The 22,834-nt window shown below is 50.9% G+C and overlaps 1 protein-coding gene across 3 annotated transcripts in view; it reads left to right on the top strand.

Annotated features, from left to right (window-relative positions):
* The window catches only part of MLLT1 (MLLT1 super elongation complex subunit), a 69,036-nt gene that overhangs the window by 2,312 nt on the left and 43,890 nt on the right, over nucleotides 1-22,834 (top strand). For all 3 annotated transcript variants that reach the window (XR_008686396.2, XM_055429345.2, XM_055429344.2), the window contains exons 2-3: nucleotides 7,272-7,452; nucleotides 13,039-13,121. Coding sequence is in view for 2 of the 3 variants with exons in the window: in XM_055429345.2 (XP_055285320.2) it covers nucleotides 7,272-7,452; nucleotides 13,039-13,121 (264 nt within the window). In the remaining variant the exon portion in view is untranslated. The remainder of the gene's footprint in view (nucleotides 1-7,271; nucleotides 7,453-13,038; nucleotides 13,122-22,834) is intronic.

Here is a 22,834-nt window from a genome sequence, read left to right as displayed (position 1 = left end):
ATTGTGATTCAGACTTGAACCAGAATGAAAAAGTCAGTTCTTCTGTTGCATTAGCTGCGTCTTAGGTGTTCAGGAACCACCACTCCTGAGGTGCCAGCCACCTCGTTGGGCAGCGTGAAGAGGTGACCTTTCCTCCATGCAGGAGGTTCCGCTGGACAGCGCTGCTCCGGATCTTTGCGCGTGCAAGTGCAAGTGAAACCAGCCCCAGAGGAAGGCTTGTGCCACCCCAGTCCAGTTCTTCGTCTGGGCTGTGTTCTCATGCAAATGTGGGAGGGAGAGGCCCCAGCTCTGAGCCCTGTCCCTTCCTCACAGCCCCAGGGGAGGCAGTAGAGAATGGTGTCTCTTATCGAGCTGAGTGGGTGAGCCAGCTGTAAGCAGTCCAGGAGGACTTCTGGTATGGGATCTGGGTGTGGGGACCCTTTGAATCCAGCAGAGTCAGCCTTTTCTGCCTCTCCCGGGATGCCCCACACCTGTGAAAGCCTTAGTGTGACAGGGAACAATGGGTCTTTCCCCCAGGCCTGCTTGGTTCGGGAGATTTTAGTTCTCTTGACTTTCCTGGTGTGTTCTGTAGAACTTTCTGGCCCAGCTGAGAAAAGAGGGAGTTCTGCATTTGGCTCTGGGCTCCCAGGGAAAAGTCATTCTGGTTCCCTTTGCCCTGACCATACACCCACCTGTCTGATCCCTCCAACCTCTAGTCTGTAGTTACTCGTCTATTCTCTTTGGGATTTGATGGGTTTTTCTTTCTGGGCTCTGCAGCTGGTGGGATCTCAGTTCCCCATGCCTGTGTGCTCAGTGGGTATGTTGTGTCCGACCCTTACGACCCTGTGGACTGCAACCCGTCAGGCTCCTCTGTCCTTGGGGTTGTCCAGGCAAGAATACTGGAGTGGGTAGCCATTTCCTCCTCTAGGGGATCTTCTCAACACAGGGATTAATGTTGCATTAATGATGCAATCTGTATGTTGCATCCCCTGCATTGGCAGGCAGATTCTTGACCACCTCATCACCTGGGAAATCCATCTTAGTTCCCTGACCAGAGATCAGACTTGTGCCTCCTGCAGTGGGAGTACAGAGTCTTAACCACTGGCTAACAGGGAAATCTCAGGATTTGTATTTTTTTAGAGGGAACATGGTGATGTATTTTGGAGGGCAGGTCTTTGCTTACTTAGGGGTCATGGCTGGCAGGCATATGGTCTACAGAGATGGTGGGGAAGGAATGGGCCTGGCTACAGACTGAGCAGATGCTGAAAAGGTGGGAAAGTTTGCTGGGGGCCCGGGGGCTGCCTAGGGAGCTAGAAGTGGTATCAGTGTCTGGGGGTCCTGTTCCCCAAAGGCCCAGGGGTTCCTCCCTTTGCAGAAGTGTTGGACCTGGCTGCCAAGTGGGCAGCCGACCTGTTGAACCACAGGTTGAACTGATGCTCAGTAACGCTTCGTCTGCTAAGCCTGGACTTGGGAACAGCTTTCTGTGACCGTGCTCTGCTGCTGTGGAAGGGAGGTGTGTTTCTCATGATGGAGGAAGGCCCGTGTTACAGAGGAAGAGTCGAGGCTGGGGGCGTGCTTGGGGATCTCTCGCTCTTTCCCCAGACCTTTTCTAGAGAACCTTGGGACCTGGCAGAGTGCTAACGAGAGGGTGCCGGCGTCCTTCCCAACCCGGCTCTGAAGCTCTCATCCGGCAGGTCGGCCTGCCGGGCTTTAAAGCTGTGTTGTAACGTGCTTGGGAGCAGGGGCCAGAGCCTGACAACTCCCCTTCGTGTCCCCCACAGTTTGTAATGTGAAGTTTTGCACTTAGCTTTACCAACTGTCGGTTTAATAAAGGAGCTCAGAACCACTCCCTTTGTCACCAGGTCCACTGGCTCTGGGAGAGGTGTCTTCACCCGGTTGTTTGTGTTCAAAATCTCCCAAGGCTGCTCCCTGGAGAACTTTGGGGTCTACATGTCAGTGGGCGTTCCCTACACATTTAAAGTATTAATATATCTGGTGCCGGGCTTCCCTGCTGGGCTGCTAGAGGTCAGGCTGCCCAGCCCCCTGACAGCCCTGAGGATCGTAGGTGTATTTGCTTATCCCCATGGTCTGCACAGGTGGCCCTAATGGTAAAGAATCTGCCTCCAATGCAGGCGATGTAAGAGATATGGGTTTGATCCCTGGTTGGCCGGGAAGATCCCCCAGAGAAGGGCATGGCAGCCCACTCCAGTATTCTTGCCTGGAGAATCCCATGGACAGAGGAGCCTTGTGGGCTATGGTCCATAGGATCGCAAAGAGTCGGACACGACTGAAGGGACTTAGCACACACAATAGTGGTCTGCTTGCTTATCCTTAATGTCCAGAGACACATTCATCGAGTCCTTGTCTCTTTGTCATTAACCTTGTGCCCCAGTCCTGAGGCCGGTCAGAACCAGACCAGAGGGTGCAGGGGCGGCCAGTGGTCAGAGGCCCAGGCCTCTGTGGGCCAGTGGTCAGAGGCCCAGGCCCTCCTGTGGCTGTTGTGAAAGGTCCCCACTTCTGGGCAGGTGGTCTCTGCTTGAGAGGATTGACACGGAGGGACAGCTAGAGCCAGCTCTGATTCAGTGGCTGCTCCGGGAGCCCCCTCAGGGCCCCCAGGGAGAAAGTTCTATGAAGAGCATTTTCTTTGGGTTTGTGTGGCTTTGGTTCCGTGGAGCTAGTCCCCTGCCCCCTCCCATCCCCCTTTGTGGTGGTGTGTGTACCACATGGTCAGCGACCCTGCTGGGTCCTGTCAGACTTGGCAGAATCATCCCAGGCCAATGAGGGATCCCTGGGTGATTCCTTCTCCTGGGAGGGGAGGGGATTGTGCATCTGAGGGAATTCACAGCAGCCGCCAGACTTCAGGCATAACTAGGCCACTTGGTAAAGTGCGAATTCCCAGAGGGAAGGGTGTCTGCTGAAGAGAATTCCCACCAGAAGAGCCGGGGAAATCTTACAGACACTCGGTGTAGAAAACCTGCTTTTGGGGGCTGGGCGGATGGCTGGGTTCTGGGTTTGAGGGCTTCAGGAAGGATCTGGGGGAGCAAGGGCTGTGAGGTAAGAGGAGCTGTGGGCCCCAGGCTGGCCTGGCCTCCCGGTCCACACCTGGAGGGATCTGGGTCGGTCAAGCCATTGGCCTGCTTTGCAGGACTTAGGATTCTGGCTGTGGGGTTCCAAGTGCCTAGTGCCAGTTGGCCCTGGAGTGAGGGTAGCGCCCGGCGGAGGCCCTCAGTCCAAGCTTAACTGTCCCCAGATGGCCCTGGGAGCCCTCGTTCTGCTCAGGTTTTAGGGAGGTTTTTCCCAGAGGTAGAATAGTTAACCCCTTCCAGGGCAGGGTTGGAATGTGCCCCTTTGTTCTGGGCTTTTGTTGGAGGAGGGGGTGGTGAAGTAGCCCCCAGATGAGATGCTGAACCAAGGCAGTGACCGAGGCCTGCCCTTGTCCCCAGAAGCCCTGCCGCCTCCCGGCAGCCGAGTGGCAGGTGAGAGGCGTCATTTGGGGCAGCACAGGCTTGTTAACCCGGTGGCAGCAGACACCCTTCCTAGAGCAGCGGCTGAGGGTCTGCTTCAGTTGCTTGGTTCTGCTGAATGGGGAAGGAGTCCAGGTGGAGTGGGGAGGAGTGGCAGAGCAGGTAATAAATCACCGAGACCAAGCTGGAGTAGCTGGCGGGGGCTCAGCTTTGCCTGCCTCTGCTTCAGCATAGCTCAAGCGTCTCACTGATTCGGTGATTTTTTTCCCTCATATCGTGTGATTCCACCATCTTCTCAGAAGATTCCAGCACTTGAAGGAGACCTCCTGTCCTGGGTGCAGCAGTGCATGGCATGGTCCTCGGCCCCTGGGATCTGGGGTTGTTAAGGCTGAGCTGGCGCCAGCCCCCGAGGGCAGAGATGCTGCCTGGGCCCAGGCAGGGCTTTGGGCATGGCCCGCCGGCAGCAAAGATTACCCATCCTGCTTCAGAACCTTCCTGTTTACTTTGGCCTGTGGCGTGACTTTTTGGCACTCCCATCTTCCCCCTCGGATGGAGCTGTGGTCTTGCCTTCTTTCACAATCATGGTTCTGCTGCCTGCTGGTGTGCCCTGGATGGGAACCCCATGTGATGAGACATGCCGGGCATGCGGCCAAGGTGGGAGCAGCGTTATGGATCTCCAGCCAGGTGAACAGCAGACCTGGGATTTAGTTCTAAGTTACCGGAAGTTGTTCCCAGGGTCTCATCGTCATGATCTGGCTTCCCACCTGGAACCTTGCCCACAGTCCAGGGATCATCTCCTGACTTCTCAGCCTTAGAACAGGTTGGAGAGAAAGGCAGAGTGTGTTACACATTCGTGTATAGGGTGTGTGAGGCAGAGTGTGTTACACACTCAGTATAGGGCGTGGGGGGTGATTATGGCCTATTCGGAACCATGTAAACATCATCGGGATTTGTTTATCTTGAACGTTGCCCGTAAGCAGTGTTCTGCGAATAGAAGCTTGTGGCTGATTTGAGCGTGACTTGCTTATCCAGACGTCCAGTCCTTTCCTCTGGCTTTTGGTGGGGTATTTCCCTTCGAATGTCCCCATCCCCTGCCACTGCTCTGCCCGGCCGGGCTCCACAGGCATCACAGCCTCCCAGCTGCCCAGGATCTCCTGTCTTTTCTCCATCTGCCCGCAGGTCCTGCCAGCTTCCTTGTTTCAGGCTCCTTTTCTAGCCACTCCCTCCAGTTGCCTCCCAGCAGGCTTGTGGTCCATCTGTCTGTCCTAGTCTGCCTTCAGCCCAGACCATACACAGTTGTCCGGGGTACTTCTCACTCAGTGCTGTTTCCCTGACTCCATCACCTGTGTGTAGCTGGCGGTCACTTCTCTTGTGTTAAATCGAAATACTCCATCTGGATCCCCACCCCTTCTGCCAGTGGGCCGGCCCTGGGGGGGTCTCTCTGCTCTATTTCTGAGCAGTCTCCTGGGACTGTGGTCCTGCCAGCAGGGGAGGGGCTCCTGCCATTTTTACAGCTCACTCAGCACCCACAACCTCCCACCAGTCCACACATGGAGACCACCCTATATTTAACCGTCACCCCTTCCCCCCAGAATGCGCCGCTTAGAACTCCCTGATTTAGGAAGCCTCTCTAGTTTAATCCTGTGTAGTTGACACCTCGTGTAGTGTGGTTCCAGGATAGGGGGTAATTGGAGACAGCTGAGGGTGCTCAGGAGCAGGGTCAGGGTGAAGCACACCAAGGAGTTGGCTGTTTGCGGACGGCTGTGGAGACCAGCGCCTGCTTGGTTTCCAGTGTGGGGACTGATCAGATAGGGCTCTGGAGAGAGCAGCCCTGAGCCAGGGCTTCAGGGATGAGTGGAAGTTCAGTCTGCAGAGAAGTAGGTGAGGTCTCCCTGGCTGTGGGCTTACAGCTGGGAAGGAGCAGACATGCCTGATGCATTTGGGGATGGCTGGTGCCTGATAGAACGGGGAAGTAGGGTGTGTGCATTCCCCGTGCATCCTTGGTTCACAGACCCTACAGTGTGTCTGGAGCTTAGCAGCAGCTGCTTGTGAATGAGTGCACATGTGTGCGTGTGCATGGCTCTGCAGCATCCTCTGAATCAGGAGCATCCCAGACTTGGGGAAATGCAGGTGGGAGGTGTGCTGAGGCCTTTGGACTTGACTCAAACTGAGCAGGGTGAGCCCTGTGTCCCAGGCAGTGATCGAGCAGGGGGAGGAGGAGGGGAAGAGCAGGAGGATGCTGGTGGCGGGGTCTAAACGGGTAAAAGAGGCAGGCATCAGAGGGGCTGTGGCCCCTGGGGATGCTCGGGTCTGGTTGTGAGAAAGAGGGTGGAAGATGCAGAGAGAGTCTTCTGGTCCAGGCCTGGGCTGGTGAGCCCAGCGGGGGAGTCTCCTCCAGGATGTGTGGGATCTGGCGGCCCGCGTGCCCTTGGTTATCTTGGCACTTAGAAGCAAGTGTCCACTTGGCCTCTGACTTCTTTGTAATGTACTTGGTTTTGATACTAGGTGTCAGGCTCTGTGTGAAGGATGTTCAGGGAGGGTTTTCCAGGCCAGAGTGGTGGGTGCAGTGGGTCCCCGTCGGCATTCCAGAATTTGTGAAGTGTGGGGGCTGCTCGCTTAGTGGGGAGAGGCCAACACGTGTGTGAGGAGGGGAGTCTGGTGGCCGAGGCTGTGGTCCACCTGCACCTGTCCCCAGGTGGCTTCGTTCTTGCCCCCCCCAACCCTGTTCTCACCGCAAACCATCGTTGTTGTGGGTGACTCAGGTGACCCTCAGGGTCTCTGTTCTCCGGGAGGCACTCTGTGGGATGATGGATGATGACAGGGCTTTGATCAAGGACTGGAGTGGGTTGGCCAGGACAGCAGAGTGGCCCTCGGGTGACCCACACACACGGGCCTGAACCTCCATACAGCAGAGCCATCTCTCATGGCCACGTAACAGCTCAGTCTTAGAGCCTTGGTTGCCTTACTTGTAGACTGAGGTACAGCCCATCCTTCAGATTGGTGTGTTCCGCATCTGCATATTTAGTCAGTCGTGGATCGAAAATATTTGGGGAAAAAAATGACAGAAGGTGCCAAAAGGTAAAACTTGACTTGTTGCGCCCTGGCACTGTTGACATAGCTCTGACCTGTGTCTACCACTGTGTGCGTAGCGTCTGTGGCGCTCGAGGCCGCATAAGTAACCCAGAGATGGTGTAAAGTCTGTCGGAGGACGGCCGCAGGTCATGTGTAAGTGCTAAGCCTTTCTATGCAAGGGGCTTGAGCATCAGTGGATCTTGGTACCCTCCGGTCCTGGCACCAGCCCCTCCCTCATGGGTCACATTGTTCTTTTTTTTGGGAGATCTTAGTGAGGGTTACTGCTCTGGACAGGCTGCCAACCTAAGAGCAGACCAGGCAAGCCACTAGCAGGTGGTTTCCGATGGTGGAGGGTGCTGAGAGGACCACGTGGTGAAGAGCTGTGGGGGTGGGAGTGAGTGCTTTCAGACTGGGTGGTCAGGGAAGGCTTCCCTGAGGAAGCAGCTGTCAAGCTGAGACCTCAGTGAGAGGAGCCAGCGAGCTGTGCAGAGCCTGGGGGAGAGGGGACCGCAGGTGCCTGGGTCCTGGGGTGACTGGGGTGGAGATGCAGGGGACCCTGGGTGGGCTTGCTGGGGAGAGAAAGCATGTAGAGCAAACATGTGCTCCCCACCCCCTGTAGCTGGAGCCTCCCGGAGTCCCTTCACTTTTGGGCTCTGAATGCCACCTGGGGTAGGGTGGAGGATGGATGGAGGGGGCAGCCCACATCCCACGGCCCTGGGCTCTGTGCTGACCCTGCTCCTGCCTCTCTCCCTGCAGTGCACTGTCCAGGTCAAGTTAGAGCTGGGACACCGCGCCCAGCTGCGCAAGAAGCCCACCACGGAGGGGTTCACGCATGACTGGATGGTGTTCGTCCGTGGCCCTGAGCAGTGCGAGATCCAGCACTTCGTGGAGAAGGTGGTCTTCCGGCTGCACGACAGCTTCCCCAAGCCCAAGCGGGGTGAGTGCCCCCCTCCCTGGGGAGCAGCTGCCCTGAACTCCTGCCAGCGCTGCTCTGCCCCCCCACGGGGGTGCCCCCACCCGTCTCTTCCCCCTCAGCTGTGAGCTTGGTTGTCAGGAGAGCCCAGCAGAGGTGGTGACGGGTGTTTTGTGTCATTATTGAGGCTCGGGCAGGGTGGTGTATGACCACCCCGTGAGTAAGCAGGAAGTTGCTCACTGGGCCCATGTCGCCAGAGGAGAGATACCCTTTCCAGAGCCCCTGACGTGTGGGGCCGGATCAGAAAAGGGAGGCGTATCGCTCCTGCTTCCTCCCCGTTTCCCCCTCAGGCTGTCCTGCACCTGTAAGGCATAGGAACTTGCCCAGGGTGCCGGGTCAGAGGCCACTTCCTGGAGAATTTGATGGGGAATTGGGGAGCTCTGTGGGGTTGGGACCTGTCTGCCGTGTCGCCATTTGATACCTTGTGTGAAGCCTAGCCTGTCACAGGGGTCCCATAAATAGTCCTCGAATGGATGTGTTGATAAAGGAACAAAGGACTCTATGCTCCAGAAGGGCTTTGGGGCAGGGAGAGCCACTGCCGGGCTGCAGTGGGGGCAGAGGGTTGGGGGCGAGGCTGCACTGGGTGAGAGTATGGGGCCTGTCCTGGGACCCGCTGGGGCCTGGGCCAGTGCCAGCAAGTGTCTTACTGTCCAGCCAGGAGGTGACGTGTGTCACAGAAGTAGAAACTCCTGGTTTGGGGGGACAGCAGCTCCACATCCCTAGTGGCATAGTTAGTGGCCACTGTTTTTCCTTCTGGATTCTTCCATCAGCTTTCAGCTCTTCCTTTCCTTCATTTCTCCTTTCCTGACTTTTCACTTCTCTTTCTTCTTTCCTCTCTGAGCCTCTTGGAGAGAGCAGGTCAGGCTCCTGATAATAGCAGATGCCTGGAAAGTACCTGGTAGTAATAGTAATAGTAATAATAATAATGCAAAGTAATAATAATACTGCATGCGACTTATCAGGCATGTTTTGCTCATCAGCTCTTTGTGTCTGCCCCACGACCCTCATTTACAGAAGAGGAAGCAGGCTCAAGGGTCTCGATAAGCTGCCCAAGCTTTAAAGCAGAGGTCCACGCACCGTGATTCGGGTCTGCCTGTTTTGGTTGGCGCTTGGTCAGTCCTGTTCATTCCACGGTCACTGACCGTGACATGAAACAGCAGAGGCCAGGCCGTCTCCTCGTGGCCGGGCACCTGCTTTCCCTCTCCCGTCCAGTCCCCTTCTCTCCCAGTGGGGATTCCTGTCCACTCACAGAGACTCTGTGATGTTGGCAGGGGTGGTGGTGCCCAGGATCCCCTTCCATGTCTCGGTGTGGAAACTGAGGTCCCAAGAGGCCTAGTCACCTATTTGTGGTTGTATGGAAGTGGCACATTCTCCAAGCTCCCAGTGTCTGAAAAATGGGTTTTGCGTGAAGCATATTGTTCTGCAGAGGCAGTTTGCAGTCAGAGTTGAGTGGCTGAACCGTCCTTGTCTAAAGCCTATTGGTGCAGTCTCTGTATCCAGGGCAGCTGCATCATGTTTAGTGGTGGTTGTGTCGCTAAGTTGTGTCCAACACTTTGCAACCCGATGGACTGTAGCCCCCCAGGCTCCTCTGTCCATGGGATTTCCCAGGCAAGAATACTGGAGTGGGTTGCCATTTCTTTCTCCAGGGGATTTTCCCGACCTAGGAATCGAATCCATGTCTTCTGCATTGGCAGGTGGATTCTTTACCACTGAGCCACCCTGCATCACGTGAATCAGATGGTAGATGCCTGTTTGCCATTTGTTTAGTGATCAGGGAAAAACAGATAAGGTGAAGCAGCCAGTGAATGCCTTTCAGGACTCCAGCCTCTGAAGTTATACTTTATGTGCTTAAAAAGTGTCTTTTAAATCAGAATATACACCCTGCTCAGACCCAGCAGGAATGTACCTGGTGGGCATCTCCACCTCCCAACTCATCAGTGGTGGTCCCACCCCAGGGGCAGCCTTCTAGTCCTTTCTGGGCTGTGTCCCTTCCTTACCACTTTAAAGCAGTAGAAGCGAATTCACTTCTTATTTCTAGATTTTTCACTTTAAAAATTTATTAACTTTCTACCTGAAAGCTCAGATTCTTTCCTAAGCGTCGCCTTCTCACATCCCCACCAAGCAAGGGGTTTGCATTTGGCCACAGTTTGCTGCTGTATCCCTGGGGCTGAAAGGATACAGTAGGTGCTTTCTAAATGTTTGCCAAGAGAATGGATGGGTTCTCCAAAGCTGTCGGCTTTGGCCAGGGTCTCCTGACTTTCCACTTAGGAAGAGAAGGGCAGGAGCAGGGCTGCACTCAACTTGGTTAAGGCTGTTCCACTCCAGGTTAGAGAGGAAGTCTAGAAGTCGGTGACTGTGAGGGCCACTGACTTTATGGACGCTCCACTGTCGTGCTGGTTCTCTCTGAACTCGGGGCCACTTGCTCCAAGGAGAATGCTCAAGGTCATGCCAAGGTCAGATAGTGTCTTTTTTGTCATCCTTGCTTAAAACTTGGCCCCATTTTGGGACTTCCCTGCTGGTCCAGGGGTTAAGAATTCACCTGCCAATATAGGGGACATGGGTTTGATCCTTGATTTGGTAATTAAGATCCCACATTGTTGTTATTTATTTGCTGAGTCCTGTCTGACTTTGCAACTCCATAGACTGTAGCGTGCCAGGCTCCTCTGTCCATGGGATTCTCCAGGCAAGAATACTGGAGTGGGATGCCAGTTCCTTCTCCTAGGGATCCTTCCAACCCAGGGATCGAACCCGTGTCTCTCACGTCTCCTGCATTGCAGGCAAATTCTTTACTGCTGAACCACCAGGGAGGCTTAAGATCCCATATGCCATGGGGCAGTTAAGCGCGCATGCAGCAACTAGAGAGGCCATGTGCCACAACTGGAGAACTGCCCTCGTGCTGCAGTAAAGACCCAGCTCAGCGAAAAAAAAAGAAAAAAGAAATTTGGCCCCATTTACTTGGCTTCATATTTGGCCTGTGGCTTTGTGAACACCTTTTGCTTCTTCCTCCCCATCCCTGCATTTGTCTTTTTCATCAGAGGTGCTTTGCCTTTTTCTCCACACCCCCATCATTTCATTTATTCTGCAGAGACTCCCCCCTTCCTCTGGATATTTCATTCCAACCTCTTCCTCTTCTAATTAGAACTGGCTCCTCTCCAGACCACCTCATTAGCCATCACACTGGGACTTACTTTACTTTTCTTCTCAGGGATTCACCTAACATCCTGTGTTTTGGTTCATTTTCCTGTTTTACTGGAGTAATTTGTCAAGAAATTTCCCAAGAGACTAATTACTGAAGCAATTTCTGAAGAAAGGTGTGTAGGGAATAAAGTGTTAGTGTATCTAAAGTGGCCTGTTCTGGCCCCACGCTTGAGTGGCAGCTGAGTTGGGTATAATGTTCCAGTTGGAGAATGACTATCATTCAGAGCTTTGAACGTGTTGCTTTGTCATCTTCTGAGGAATCTGATGCTATTGGTTCTTGTTCTGTTGCAGGTGATGTGTTTTTTAGTGTTTTTGTGTTTTCTTGAGAAGGACTTAGATGATTTTTATGACCTTTCTGGGAATTTTTTTGGCTTGTTTATTCATCATATTGAATCTTTTAGTTCATTTGTTCATCATGTTGGACATTTGGTGCCCTTCATTTTAGCTCTGGAAGGTTCTCTCCTGTTTCTCGACAGTTTCTTTCCATCTGTTTAATTTCTGTTTTCTCTTTCTAGAATGCTTGTTACGTAAATTCTCTATGTTTAAGTTTTCTCATCTGTAAAATGGGAACAAGTGCATTTGGCTGATAGTGTTGTTGGGAGTTGATGGTATAAGATTCTGGGAATACTGCCTGGCACACAATAGGTGCTTTATGAATATTAGCTGCTGTTGTCATATGTTTAATTCACAGGGTTGTTTTTGCACCTCTCACCTTTCTTAAAAAATTTTTTTTTATCCCTTCATTCTGGGAGATTCTGTTGACTTTATTTTCTGGTCTTTCTGTTGAGTTAAACCACTGTAAATACTGTATTTGTAATGTCTGAGAGCCCTTTCTTACTCTCTAATTTTCATTTTTGAAAGTATCTTGTTTTCATTTGTCGAGCTTGTCTTCCCTGTGAAGACACTGACTTTGGTTTTTTCTTTCCTTTTCCCAAGCTAAGGTGGCCTTGGGGGAGCATGGGACAGCCTGGATCCTGAGCTGCGGGATGCCAGGCAGTGCAGGTTCAGAGGGAATGAGAAAGTGGTGTGGTGTGGGCTGCATGTGACATGCCCAGCCAGCACCCAAGGAGGATGACCGAAGAGCAGGAGAGCTGTTGGAATAGGGATTGGGGCTGAGGTCACCCCCACAGAGTTCCCTGTCTGTTGTCCCCTAGGCAGGGCTACTCCTGACTTCCGGGTGGGCTGACTGTCCCACTGAAGGTGACTTGCTCCTTCCTGGGGACCAGAGGCACGCCCTTGGCCTATGTCCCCATCTGCTCACCCAACACCGCAGACGTGGATAATGAATGAATGCAGCATTTGGGGCACATTCACGCCCCGAGGTCAGGTGACAGTGCTCCTGGTGCTCAGCTGAGGAGCTGGCCACTGGTGCCACCAGGAGGCTCTGCTGCGGTGGGTCCTATGGCCGGGTCATGACTGCCCCCTCGCCCCTGGTGGGAAGTCAGGCTAGCTGAGCAAGCCTCATACCCCATGTGCCAGCCATGTGCAAGGTGCTGGCCTGTCATTATGTTCCAGCCATTTGTGGCCCACTTAAGAGTTACAGTCCAGACACATGTGTGTAAAGGTGTTAACAGGTGGCAGGGTTTTTTCCTCCCTCTTGGTTGCCACAGGAGAAGGTGGGGTGGAGGACATGAGGGGTTGATCTGTACTGTTCTGTTTTTCCTAAAAGCAAGAGAACAGTGTTTTCCTGTTACTTGCATAGTGACAGCATACATGTCAAAACATCGACAGTGCATCCTGGAGAGTGAGACTGTGGGAGATTGCTTTACCTCTGTTCTAGTGTTCTTGGGTTCTCTCTCTTCCTCCGTCCCTCCCTCCCTCTTCCCTGGGGATGCTGTGGTCCCTAGGGATGCTGTGGTTAGGTGTTGCAGTGGAACCCAAGCAGCAAGCCCCATTTTAGACCGGGTCACCTCCATCTCCTAGTGTCTGTGTCCCTGGCCCTGAGCAGGGCCCCAAGTCACATGCTCACATGGGTGATGGCAGGAGGTGGGCACAGCAGAGAGCCTGCCCTGCAGGAAGACCAGGGCTCCCCAGGCCTGGCATCTCGCCCAAGCCTTACTTGCTGCAATTAGTCGGTTGAACCCATGTGCCCAGTGGCCAGTGCTGGCTACTCTGCCTTAGCTGGTCTCTGGCCCGTTCCCACATACTCTCCCACCCCAGGTTGGAGGAGGGGTCCCCTTTCTCCTGCTCTGCTTCTTCTCTTCCCTGGGACCCCTCTGATGTGGACCAGGTCTGGGATCTCTGCTCCTGGGGAGCCGGCCTCCTGCTGAGCCCACTGAGCCCAGAGAGGAGGCAGAATGCGTGTACTTCCTGCTGCCGGGAGCTGATGGCACGTCATCTGTTTCTTTTCAGTGTGCAAGGAGCCCCCCTACAAGGTGGAGGAGTCGGGGTATGCTGGCTTCATCATGCCCATCGAGGTGTACTTCAAGAACAAGGTAGGGTGCTGGGGAGTGGTGAGGAGGACGCAAAACTCACATGAGGTGAGGGGATCAGCAGTGCATGCGCGGCAGGGTGGATGGCGACATATGTAACGGAGACTCCATGTCAGGCGCTCGCGGGTGGAGTGTCGCATCCACCTCTCCATGGCGGTCAACTGGGGAGCTGGCAAGTCGGGGAGCAGCAAGCCATGGCCCCGTCAGTCTTGCTAGAAGTGGCAGGGTCCTTGGCTCAGTCATCACATGCTGGGGTGGGGCCAGAGTCCTTGGACAGTCACCATGGGAGGAGAGGGGAAGATCTGGAAGGTACCTGGGCGTTCAACATAGGCTGTTGGTTGGAGGCCCTTGTGCAGCTTCTGAACCGGAACTGTTGACGGCCTTGGGGGAGAGAGCTTTTAGAGTTGTTGAATGAGAAAAGCAAGTTGTGTGTATGGTATTTATAGAAAAAAGGGATCCTATGTATGAAAGATGGTAAAGGTAATCCGGGTGGTAGGATCACAGGAGGGTGTTTTCTCTGTAGTATTCTCTACGTGCTTACAGTGGAAAAAAATAGAAATCATCTCAGAGTGTTCAGGCTGTGATAACACAATTCCACAGACAGAGTGGCTCAGATACACCAGAAGCTGTTTGCTTAGCATTCCGGCGGCTAGAGGTCCTGGACTCGGCGCTGGCATGGGTCAGGGAAGGGCCATGCTCCAGGTCCTATACTCCTCTTGCTGTGCCCTCCCGTAGGGAAGCATGAGCAGTCTGTGGAAGCACTGATCCCATTCCAAGGGCTCCATCCTTGTGACTCAAGCCCCTCCCAGCACCACCACGTGGGGGCTGGGAATCAGTGTAGAAACTGGGGACACAGTTCAGACCAGAGCTTTGTTTTGAAGCCCAATACCCAGCATCTAACCATTGTCTGCTTGGCAGCAAGCCTCTGTTGCTTCTCGCAGGTGTGGCCAGCCGGCACTTTACCTGACTCTGAATGCTTGCTGGCTGGGTGCTTCTCCATGCATGCAGCTGGACTGGCTGTGGGCAGCTCTGCCATCTCTCAGGGAGGACGACATCCTGGGGGGCCTGTGGGTGCCACCACTCACTTGACAAGCAGCTTATTCTGAGAATCTCTGGTGTCAGGGCCAAAGCTCGGGGGCACCGAGGAACATTTTAGTGGGTATGGGATTTGATGGTGGGGCTGCAGGTCACCCTGATTTTCTGGGCGTTAAGATGACTGGCCGCTGATGAGAGGAGATCCCAACCTGTTTGCCCAGGCACAGGAAGGGCACTGTGCCCCTGGGGGCGTTGGCATCTTGTGGCTTAGGGAGCCAGACCCCGGGAGGCCTCCTGCTGCTTGGGGAGTGTGGAGGACGGCCAGGGCTGGGGTGAGTCCCTGGCAGGTATGTGTCCAGCTCTCCTGCCCCGCAGGTGGGCTGTGCAAGTGAAATGCTGATCGGAGCCCCTCTTGGTGGCTGGGGAGATAGAGCATCTGGAGATGCTGGATGATAGTGCATCTGGAGACAGCGATGTGTGTGGATGCCTCTGTGCCTGCAGCGCTGGGCACTGGGGCCAGCGTGGAGCTGTGAGCCCATGCTCGAGATGAGTGCTGGGTGCTCTCCGGTGCCCTGTGTCCCATTACTAGGATCCCCTGCTCCCGGTAGCAGCTTTTCCCTCAGGGCTGTAGTGGGCAGCCCTGCACTGTGAGGCTACCTGGGGAGGGACTGGGGCGCGGGTCACAGGTCCCATTGGGTGCGCCTCACGCTCTGCTGGGTGATGCTTATTGCTGAGTACTTGGCCAGGCCCCAGAGGGCGGTCACATCCCCAGCCTGCGTGCGAGAGTGCCTAGACGCCCAGTCACACAGACTGGGCTGCGCCTTGATCGTGGGAGCTCACTTGGACCGGCAGAGCTTGTGCTCACGTACGCGTACCCGAAACGGACGTGACCCAGGATGGTGGCTGTTCTTGAATTCTGCTGTTCGCTTGCTTCTTCAAGTGTTGTCTACATGTGGGTCCCTTTGGAGTTTGGTAAAGCTCAGACAGGTGTGAAAAAGCAAGGGTGGGTTTACAGCAGAAACAGCTGGTGCAGATGTGGGATGTGCGTGATGCAGGGCCATCTGGGAAGGACTTGCTAGTGGCTTCTCCTGCCCCCCCCACCCCCCGCACCGCCCCACCCCACCCACGCAGGTAAGAGCTGCCATCGGAGTTTAACCCTCCTCACCGTTCAGTCATCCGTTAGGTGAGCTGATCATTGCTGTGCTAAGCAATGAGGAGCAGCTGTGGACCAGCCACTTCTCTGTACCCGTTTCTCTGTCTACGAGATAGATTTCAGTCATGTCTGCTTCTCAGGCTGTTGGGAAGATTAGGAGAGATGGAAGGGAGGCACGTGGTCTGGTCCCAGCACGGAGTGAGTGCTTCATCACTGATGTCACTGCAGGGTCAGCCTGGGCACGCAGAGTGAATGAAGCAGGCAGTCTCTAAGGCCTTAGGCCCCAGGAGTCGAGGCCCCAGAGATGAAGGAAGGTGACGGGTGGCCTCTCCAAGCAGTGGGGTGGATGTGCACCTAGAACAAGAAGGGCTCTCTCTCAGACGCAGGACGTTTTCTTGTGTGAGCCTGAGGCATTCTGGCTGCATCTGCCCCTGGCCATGGCACCCGCTGTGGAACGGTGGAATTCTGGGTTTCGTGGGTTTTGGTACTAGCATTTATCTGAGGCCACATTCTGTTTGACCTGTTGGCAGGATGTTCTAATACAGATAAACCATTCCTTTTCCCAAAGCCCGGGTTAAAAAAAAGAGGGGTGCGATTGGGTTCTTCTGACATGAAAGTTCTTCTGGGCATCGCTGAGCTGTTTCTATTCACTTGCTTTTAATGCCAAATGCAGCATCCTTTCCAGCACCTCTTTTCTGGCTCTGGTTCTCCAGACCCCGTCCAGGTGTCCAGGAGCTTAGCTTTCTCTGCCAGTAGCCATCAAATTAGCGCAGACCTGCAGGTCAGGGCTCAGCCCCACGGTGTACCCTGTGACCGGCACCTCCTGTGCTGCTGATGGACCAGCTGTAAATCAGGGTTTCCCACAGCCCCCTCAGGCTCTGGGATTTGGTGAAACAGCTCGCAGAACTCTGATCAACATTTAACTTCTTGTTTTGGGTTTAGCATGTGGGATGCAGGTCAGAAGTAGCCAGCTGGGAGAGAGGCGGGGCCTGGTGTGGGTAGTGGCGGAACTTCCAGGTCCTTCCCCCACCACACCTGCACCTGCACGCTCGCCTGCTCTCCCTGAGGGCTCCAAACCCCATGTTTAGGGGTTTTATGGAAGCTTTGTTCAGAAGGCATGAGTCAGTCACTGGCCATTGCTGACTAACTCAGTCTCCACCCTCCCCCGCCCTGGAGCTTGGCGGTCAGGACAGGGGATGAACTTCTCATCAAGACTTGGTCTTTCTGGGGACCAGCCCCATCCTAAGCCACCTAGGGGCCCACCTGGAGCTGCCTCGTTAGAGCACAGGACTCTCCTGTCACCCCATCACTCAGGAGATTCTAAGATCAGGTAAAGAATCTGCCTGAAGTTCAGGAGACCTGGGTTCGATCCCTGGGTTGGGAAGATCCCCTGGAGAAGGGAAAGGCTACCCACTCCGGTATTCTGACCTAGAGAATTCCATGGGCTGTATAGTCCATGGGGTCACAAAGAATCAGACACACCTGAGCAATTTCCAAGGTCAGGAACTGGGGTCAAAGGCCAAATGTTTTCCTATGATACGACAGTTGTAAAACAAAATTTTTACTGAGGTGAAATTCATGTCCTGTGCAGTTAAGCATCTTAAAATGTATAATTCAGCAGCGTTTAGTGCATTTGTAGTGTTATGCACCCTCTCTAATGTCAAATGTTTTGTCTCCCTGTCCCCACTCTCATCTTCTGGCAGCCTCTGATCTGCTTTGTGTCTCCGGATTTGCCTGTTGTGGACATTTCATACAAAAGGAATCACACAACACGCAGCCTTTTGTGTGTGACTTTTTTCACTGAGCTTCGTGTTCTCAGGGTTCACCAAGTTGTGCTGTGTGTCAGTGCTTCATTGCTTTTTATGGCTGAATGATATTCCATTGTTTAGACCGCCCCCCCTCCCCTGCCACATATATACAGTCAATTCTCCTTCCTCCATATAGTTACATAAAGTTACCAGGAAAACTGAGTTAGTGAAAACTGAACCTTTGCTGCACGGGGCCTAGAGATTAAGTACCTGGGAGCCTCTGGTCACAGTTTTGTCAGCAGAAGGACACATAGCCTTGTTTTCTGGGTGCTTCTGTTTGAAGGCTCCTTATTCACTGTACATTGTTGACTGTTAACAGTGGACTCACAGCAGCATCATTCACACTGGCACTAAGCTTGTCTGGCAGACATATTTTCTCTGGAAGGCACCTCACAGCTCTCCTGGGATTGGGAACCCTGGACAGTACTTTAGCACTGTGCCTGGGGCCATTTCAGATAGCAGGGGTACAGAAATGAGGGAAAGATGGCACACCGAGAGATGGTACACTGGGAGATGATACACCGAGAGAAGGACACTCATTTGATTTTAGAAGAGCATAGGAAGGCCAAGTGCGGCTTGTTCAACAGTGGCTGGGGACGACACATTTGGACTTAATTTTTGTGTGTGGGATGAGTTAGGGTCTAACTTCATTCTTTTCCATATGATCTTTCAGTTGTCTGAGCACCATTTGTTGAAAAGACTGTTCTCCCCTCGCTGTGTAGTGACTGTAGCATCATTGTCAAAAATCAATTGATTGTATATGGTTAGCTTTCTCTCTGGACTCAGTTCTGTTCCATTTATGTTTGTCCTTAGACCAGGGCTTCCCTTGTGGCTCAACTGGTAAAGAGTCCACCTGCAATGCAGGAGACTTGGGTCTGATCCCTGGGTTGGGGAGACCCCCTGGAGAAGGGAAAGGCTACCCACTCTGGTATTCTGGCCTGGAGAATTCCTTGGACTGTATAGTCCATGGGGCTTCAAAGAGTCGGACATGACTAAGTCACTTTTATACTAGTACCATACTGTTTTGATTACTGTAGTTATATAAACAGTTTTGAAATTGGAATATGTGGGTCTTCCAACTTTGTTGGGGCTTTTGTTTGTTTTTTAATATGGTTTTGGTTGTGTGGGCCTCTTGGCATTATGTATGGATCTGACATTGGACTTCTCCATTTTTGCGGAAGAGACCACTGAAATTTTGACAGGGATTGCATTGAATCTGTAAACACTTTGGAGACATTGCCATCTTAACAATATTAAGGTCTTCCAGTCCATGGATAGGGGATGTCTTTTCATTTACAGGTCTTCTTTAATTTCTTTTCCAAAATGTTTTATAGTTTTCAGGTAAAAGTATTTTACTTTCTCAGTTACACCTTTTCCTAGATATTTTAGTCTGTCTTATGCTTTTGTAAAATGGAATTGTTTCCTTATTTCCTTCTGGAATGTTCATTGCTGGTATATAGAAACATAGCTGATTTGTGTGTATGTTGATCTTGTCCTCTGCACCTTCACTGAATTTATTATCTTTAGCAATTTTTCGTGGCTTCTTTGGGATATTTTGCATAAAGGATATCATTTGCAAATGGACGTAGTTTCCCTTTTTTCCTGTCAATTTGGATCTATTCAGTCACTAAGTCTTGCCCAACTCTTTGTGACCCCATGGACTGCAGCATGCCAGGCTTCCCTGTCCTTCACTATCTCTGAGTTTGCTCAGATTCATGTCATTGAGTTAGTGATACTATCTAACGGTCTCATCTTCTGCTGCCCTCTTTTGCCTTCAGTCTTTCCCAGCATCAGGGTCTTTTCTGGTGTGTCTCTCTTCCCATCAGTTCAGTTCAGTCGCTCAGTCGTGTCCGACTCTCTGCGACCCCATGAATCACAGCACGCCAGGCCTCCCTGTCCATCACCAACTCCCGGAGTTCACTCAAACTCATGTCCACAGAGTCGGTGATGCCATCCAGCCATCTCATTCTCCGTCGTCCCCTTCTCCTCCCGCCCCCAACCTTTCCCAGCATCAGAGTCTTTTCCAGTGAGTCAACTCGTCGCATGAGGTGGCCAAAGTATTGCAGTTTCAGCTTTAGCATCAGTCCTTCCAATGAACACCCAGGATTGATCTCCTTTAGAATGGACTGGTTGGATCTCCTTGCAGTCCAAGGGACTCTCAAGAGTCTTCTCCAACACCACAGTTCAAAAGCATCAATTCTTTGGCGATCAGCCTTCTTCACAGTCCAACTCTCACATCCATACATGACCACGGGAAAAACCATAGACTTGACTAGACGGACCTTGGTTGGCAAAGTGATGTCTCTGCTTTTTAATATGCTGTCTAGGTTGGTCATAACTTTCCTTCCAAGGAGCAAGCGTCTTTTAATTTCATGGCTGCAATCAGCATCTGCAGTGATTTTGGAGCCCAAAAATATAAAATCTGACAGTTTCCACTGTTTTTCCATTTCCCATGAAGTGATGGGACCAGATGCCATGATCTTTGTTTTCTGAATGTTGAACTTCAAGCCAACATTTTCACTCTCCTCTTTCACTTTCATCAAGAGGCTTTTTAGTTCCTCTTCACTTTCTGCCATAAAGGTAGTGTCATCTGCATATCTGAGGTTATTGATATTTCTCCCAGCAATCTTGATTCCCGCTTGTGCTTCTTCCAGCCCAGCGTTCCTCATGATGTACTCTGCATGTACGTTAAATAAGCAAGGTGACAATATACAGCCTTGACGTACTCCTTTTCCTATTTGGAACCAGGTGGCCAAATTATTGGAGCTTTAGCTTTAGTGTCAGTCCTTCCAATGAATATTCAGGGTTGATTTCTTTTAAGATTGATTGGTTTGATCTCCTTGCTTTCCAAGGGACTCTCAGGAGTCTTCTTCAGCACCAGCATTTGAAAACATCAATTCTTTGGCACTCAGCCGCCTTTATGGTCCAACTTTCACATCCCTACATGACTACTGGAAAACCCATAGCTTTGACTATGGCAACTTTTGTCAGCAAAGTGATGTCTCTGCTTTTTAATATGCTGTCTGGGTTTGTCATAGCTTTCCTTCCAAGGAGCAAGCATCTTTTAATTTCATGGCTACAGTCACTATATGCAGTGATTTTGGAGTTCAAGGAAAGAAAATCTGTCACTGTTTTCAGTTTTTCCCCTTATATTTGCCATGAAGTGATGGGACTGGATGCCAGGACTTTAGTTTTTTGAATGTTGAATTTTAAGCCAGCTTTTTCATTCTCCTCTTCACTCTCATCCGGAGGCTCCTTAGTTCATCTTTGCTTTCTGGCGTTATGGAATACCTTTTAGTATTTGAACACCTTTTTTCTTTTTCTTGCCTCATTGCTCTGGCCAGGACTTTATTATAATGTTGAATAGTAATGTCAAACATGGTCTTTCTTATTTTGTTCCTGACTTAGAGGGAAAATATCCAGTCTTTTTTTTTTTTTAATCAAGTATGATGTTAGCAGTGCATTTTTCATAAATGCCCTTTATCAAATTAAGAAAGCTCCTTTTTATTCCCAGTTTCCTGAGTGTTTTCATGAAAGGGTGTAACATTTTTTAAGCACTTTTTCCTACCTCTGTTGAGATAATCATGTGAATTTTCCCTGTTTATTTTAGTATTGTGGTGTATTACATTGAGTATCATTTCTGGAATAAATTTCCACTTAATTATATGTATAATTTTATTAATGCATTGTTGGATTTAGTGTGCTGTTATTTTGACAGTTTTATGTTCACAAGGAATATTGATCTGTAGTTTTCTTATGGTATTTTTGTCTGGCTTTGGTGTGAGGGTAGTACTGGCTTCACAGAATGTGTTAGAAAGTATTCCTTCCTCTTCTGTTTTTGGAAGACTTTGAGTAGAATTGGTCTTAATTCTTTGAATGTTTGGTAATGTTTAACAGTGAAACCATCTGGTTCTGGACTTTTCCCTTATGACTTATGGCATTGAGCATATTTTCACATGCTTATTTGCCTTTAACTTCTTTGAGGAGGTGTCTGTTCAAAGTGTCTGGCCATTTTCTAAAATTTGGGATGTCTCCTTCCTTATTACTGAGTTTGTAAGAGTTCTCTATGTTTCTGGATATCACTCCTTTGTCAGACTTTGATTTTACAGATATTTTCTTGGTCTATGGCATGTCTTCTCAATCACTTAATCTCTTAGTGTCCTGCAAAAAACAGAAGTTCTTGATTTGGATGTAGTTTGATTTTGTCATTTGTATTTGTAATATAATGTTTATCTGTAACATGCTGCTGCTGCTTAGTCGCTCAATTGTGTCTGACTCTTCGCGACCCCATGGACTGTAGCCTGCCAGGCTTCTCTGTCCATGGAGATTCTCCAGGGAAGAATACTGGAGTGGGTTGCCTTGCCCTCCTCCAGGGGATCTTCCCAGCCCAGGGATTGAACCCAGGTCTCCTGCATTGCAGGTGGATTCTTTACCATCTGAGCCACCAGAGAAGCCCAAGAATACTGGAGTGAGTAGCCTATCACTTCTCTAGGAGATCTTCCCGACCCAAGAATCAAACCGATGTCTCCCACATTGCAGGTGGATTCTTTACCAAGCTGAGCTACCAGGGAAGTCCATCTGTAACATAATATTTATCATTGAAGCCATTTTAAAGTGTAATTCAGTGTCACTAAGAATGTGCATGATGTGAAGTAAGCCAGACACAAAAGGACAAATACTATGTTATCCACTTGTGTAAAGTTTCTAGAATAGGCGAATTCACAGAGACAGAAAGCAGTATAGTGGTTACTAGGGACTTGGGGAATTATTATTTTTTAATTTTGTATTGGAGAACAGGCGATTAACATTTGTTATAATAGTTCCAGGTGAATAGCAAAGTGACTCAGGCATACATATCCATGTATCCATTCTCCCCCAAACTCCCTTCCCATCCAGGCTGTGTTCCATGTGCTATACAGGAGATCCTTGTTGGTTATCCATTTTAAATATATCAGTGTGTACATGTCCATCCCAAACTCCCTAACTGTCCCTCTCTCCCAACAACCATAAGTTCATTGTCTAAGTCTGTGAGTCTGTGTTTTGGAAGTTCACTTTTATTGTCCCTTTTTAGATTTCACGTATGAGAGATGTCATATGATATTTCTTCTCTGTCTGACTGACTTCATTTAGCATGCCACTCTCTAGGTCCATTCATGTTGCTGCAAATGGTGTTATTTCATTCTTTTTTTATGGCTGAGTCATATAGCGACTGAACTGAACTGAACTGAACTGAATATTCCATTGTAAATAGGTACCACATTTTCTTTATCCAGGGAATTATTTTCTGATGGGTACACAGTTTTTGTTTCAGATGATGAGAACTCTTTGGAAATGGATAGTGATGATGGTTGCACAACATCATGAATATACTACATGCCACCAAATTGTACACCTGAAAATGTTTAAATGTTCTATGAATATTTTATCACAATAAAAAATTCATCCAAAAAAGGAAAAAAAAGCACAATGGTTTGCAGCCACTATGGCTGTTACCAGAGCTTTCTAATCATCCCAAATAAAACTGCCAATTAAATCATAACTTCTCCCACCCCCAGTCCCTGGTTATTCTACTTTCTGTCGCTATGAATGTGCCTATCGTAGGTACCTCATGTAGGTGGAATTGTAACAGTGTGTGTCCTTTGTATCTGGCTTACTTCATGGTTCACCCGCACTGTGGTGTGTGTCAGTGTTTCACTCCTTTTTCATGCTGAACAATATTC

Source organism: Moschus berezovskii, chromosome 8 (genome assembly GCF_049115385.1).
Source record: "Moschus berezovskii isolate FMDL1 chromosome 8, NW_MosBer_1.0, whole genome shotgun sequence".
In the NCBI taxonomy this organism is placed as follows: Eukaryota; Metazoa; Chordata; class Mammalia; order Artiodactyla; family Moschidae; genus Moschus; species Moschus berezovskii.
Note: the sequence above shows the minus strand (reverse complement) of the source record. Positions and strands in the feature narration are given on the sequence as shown.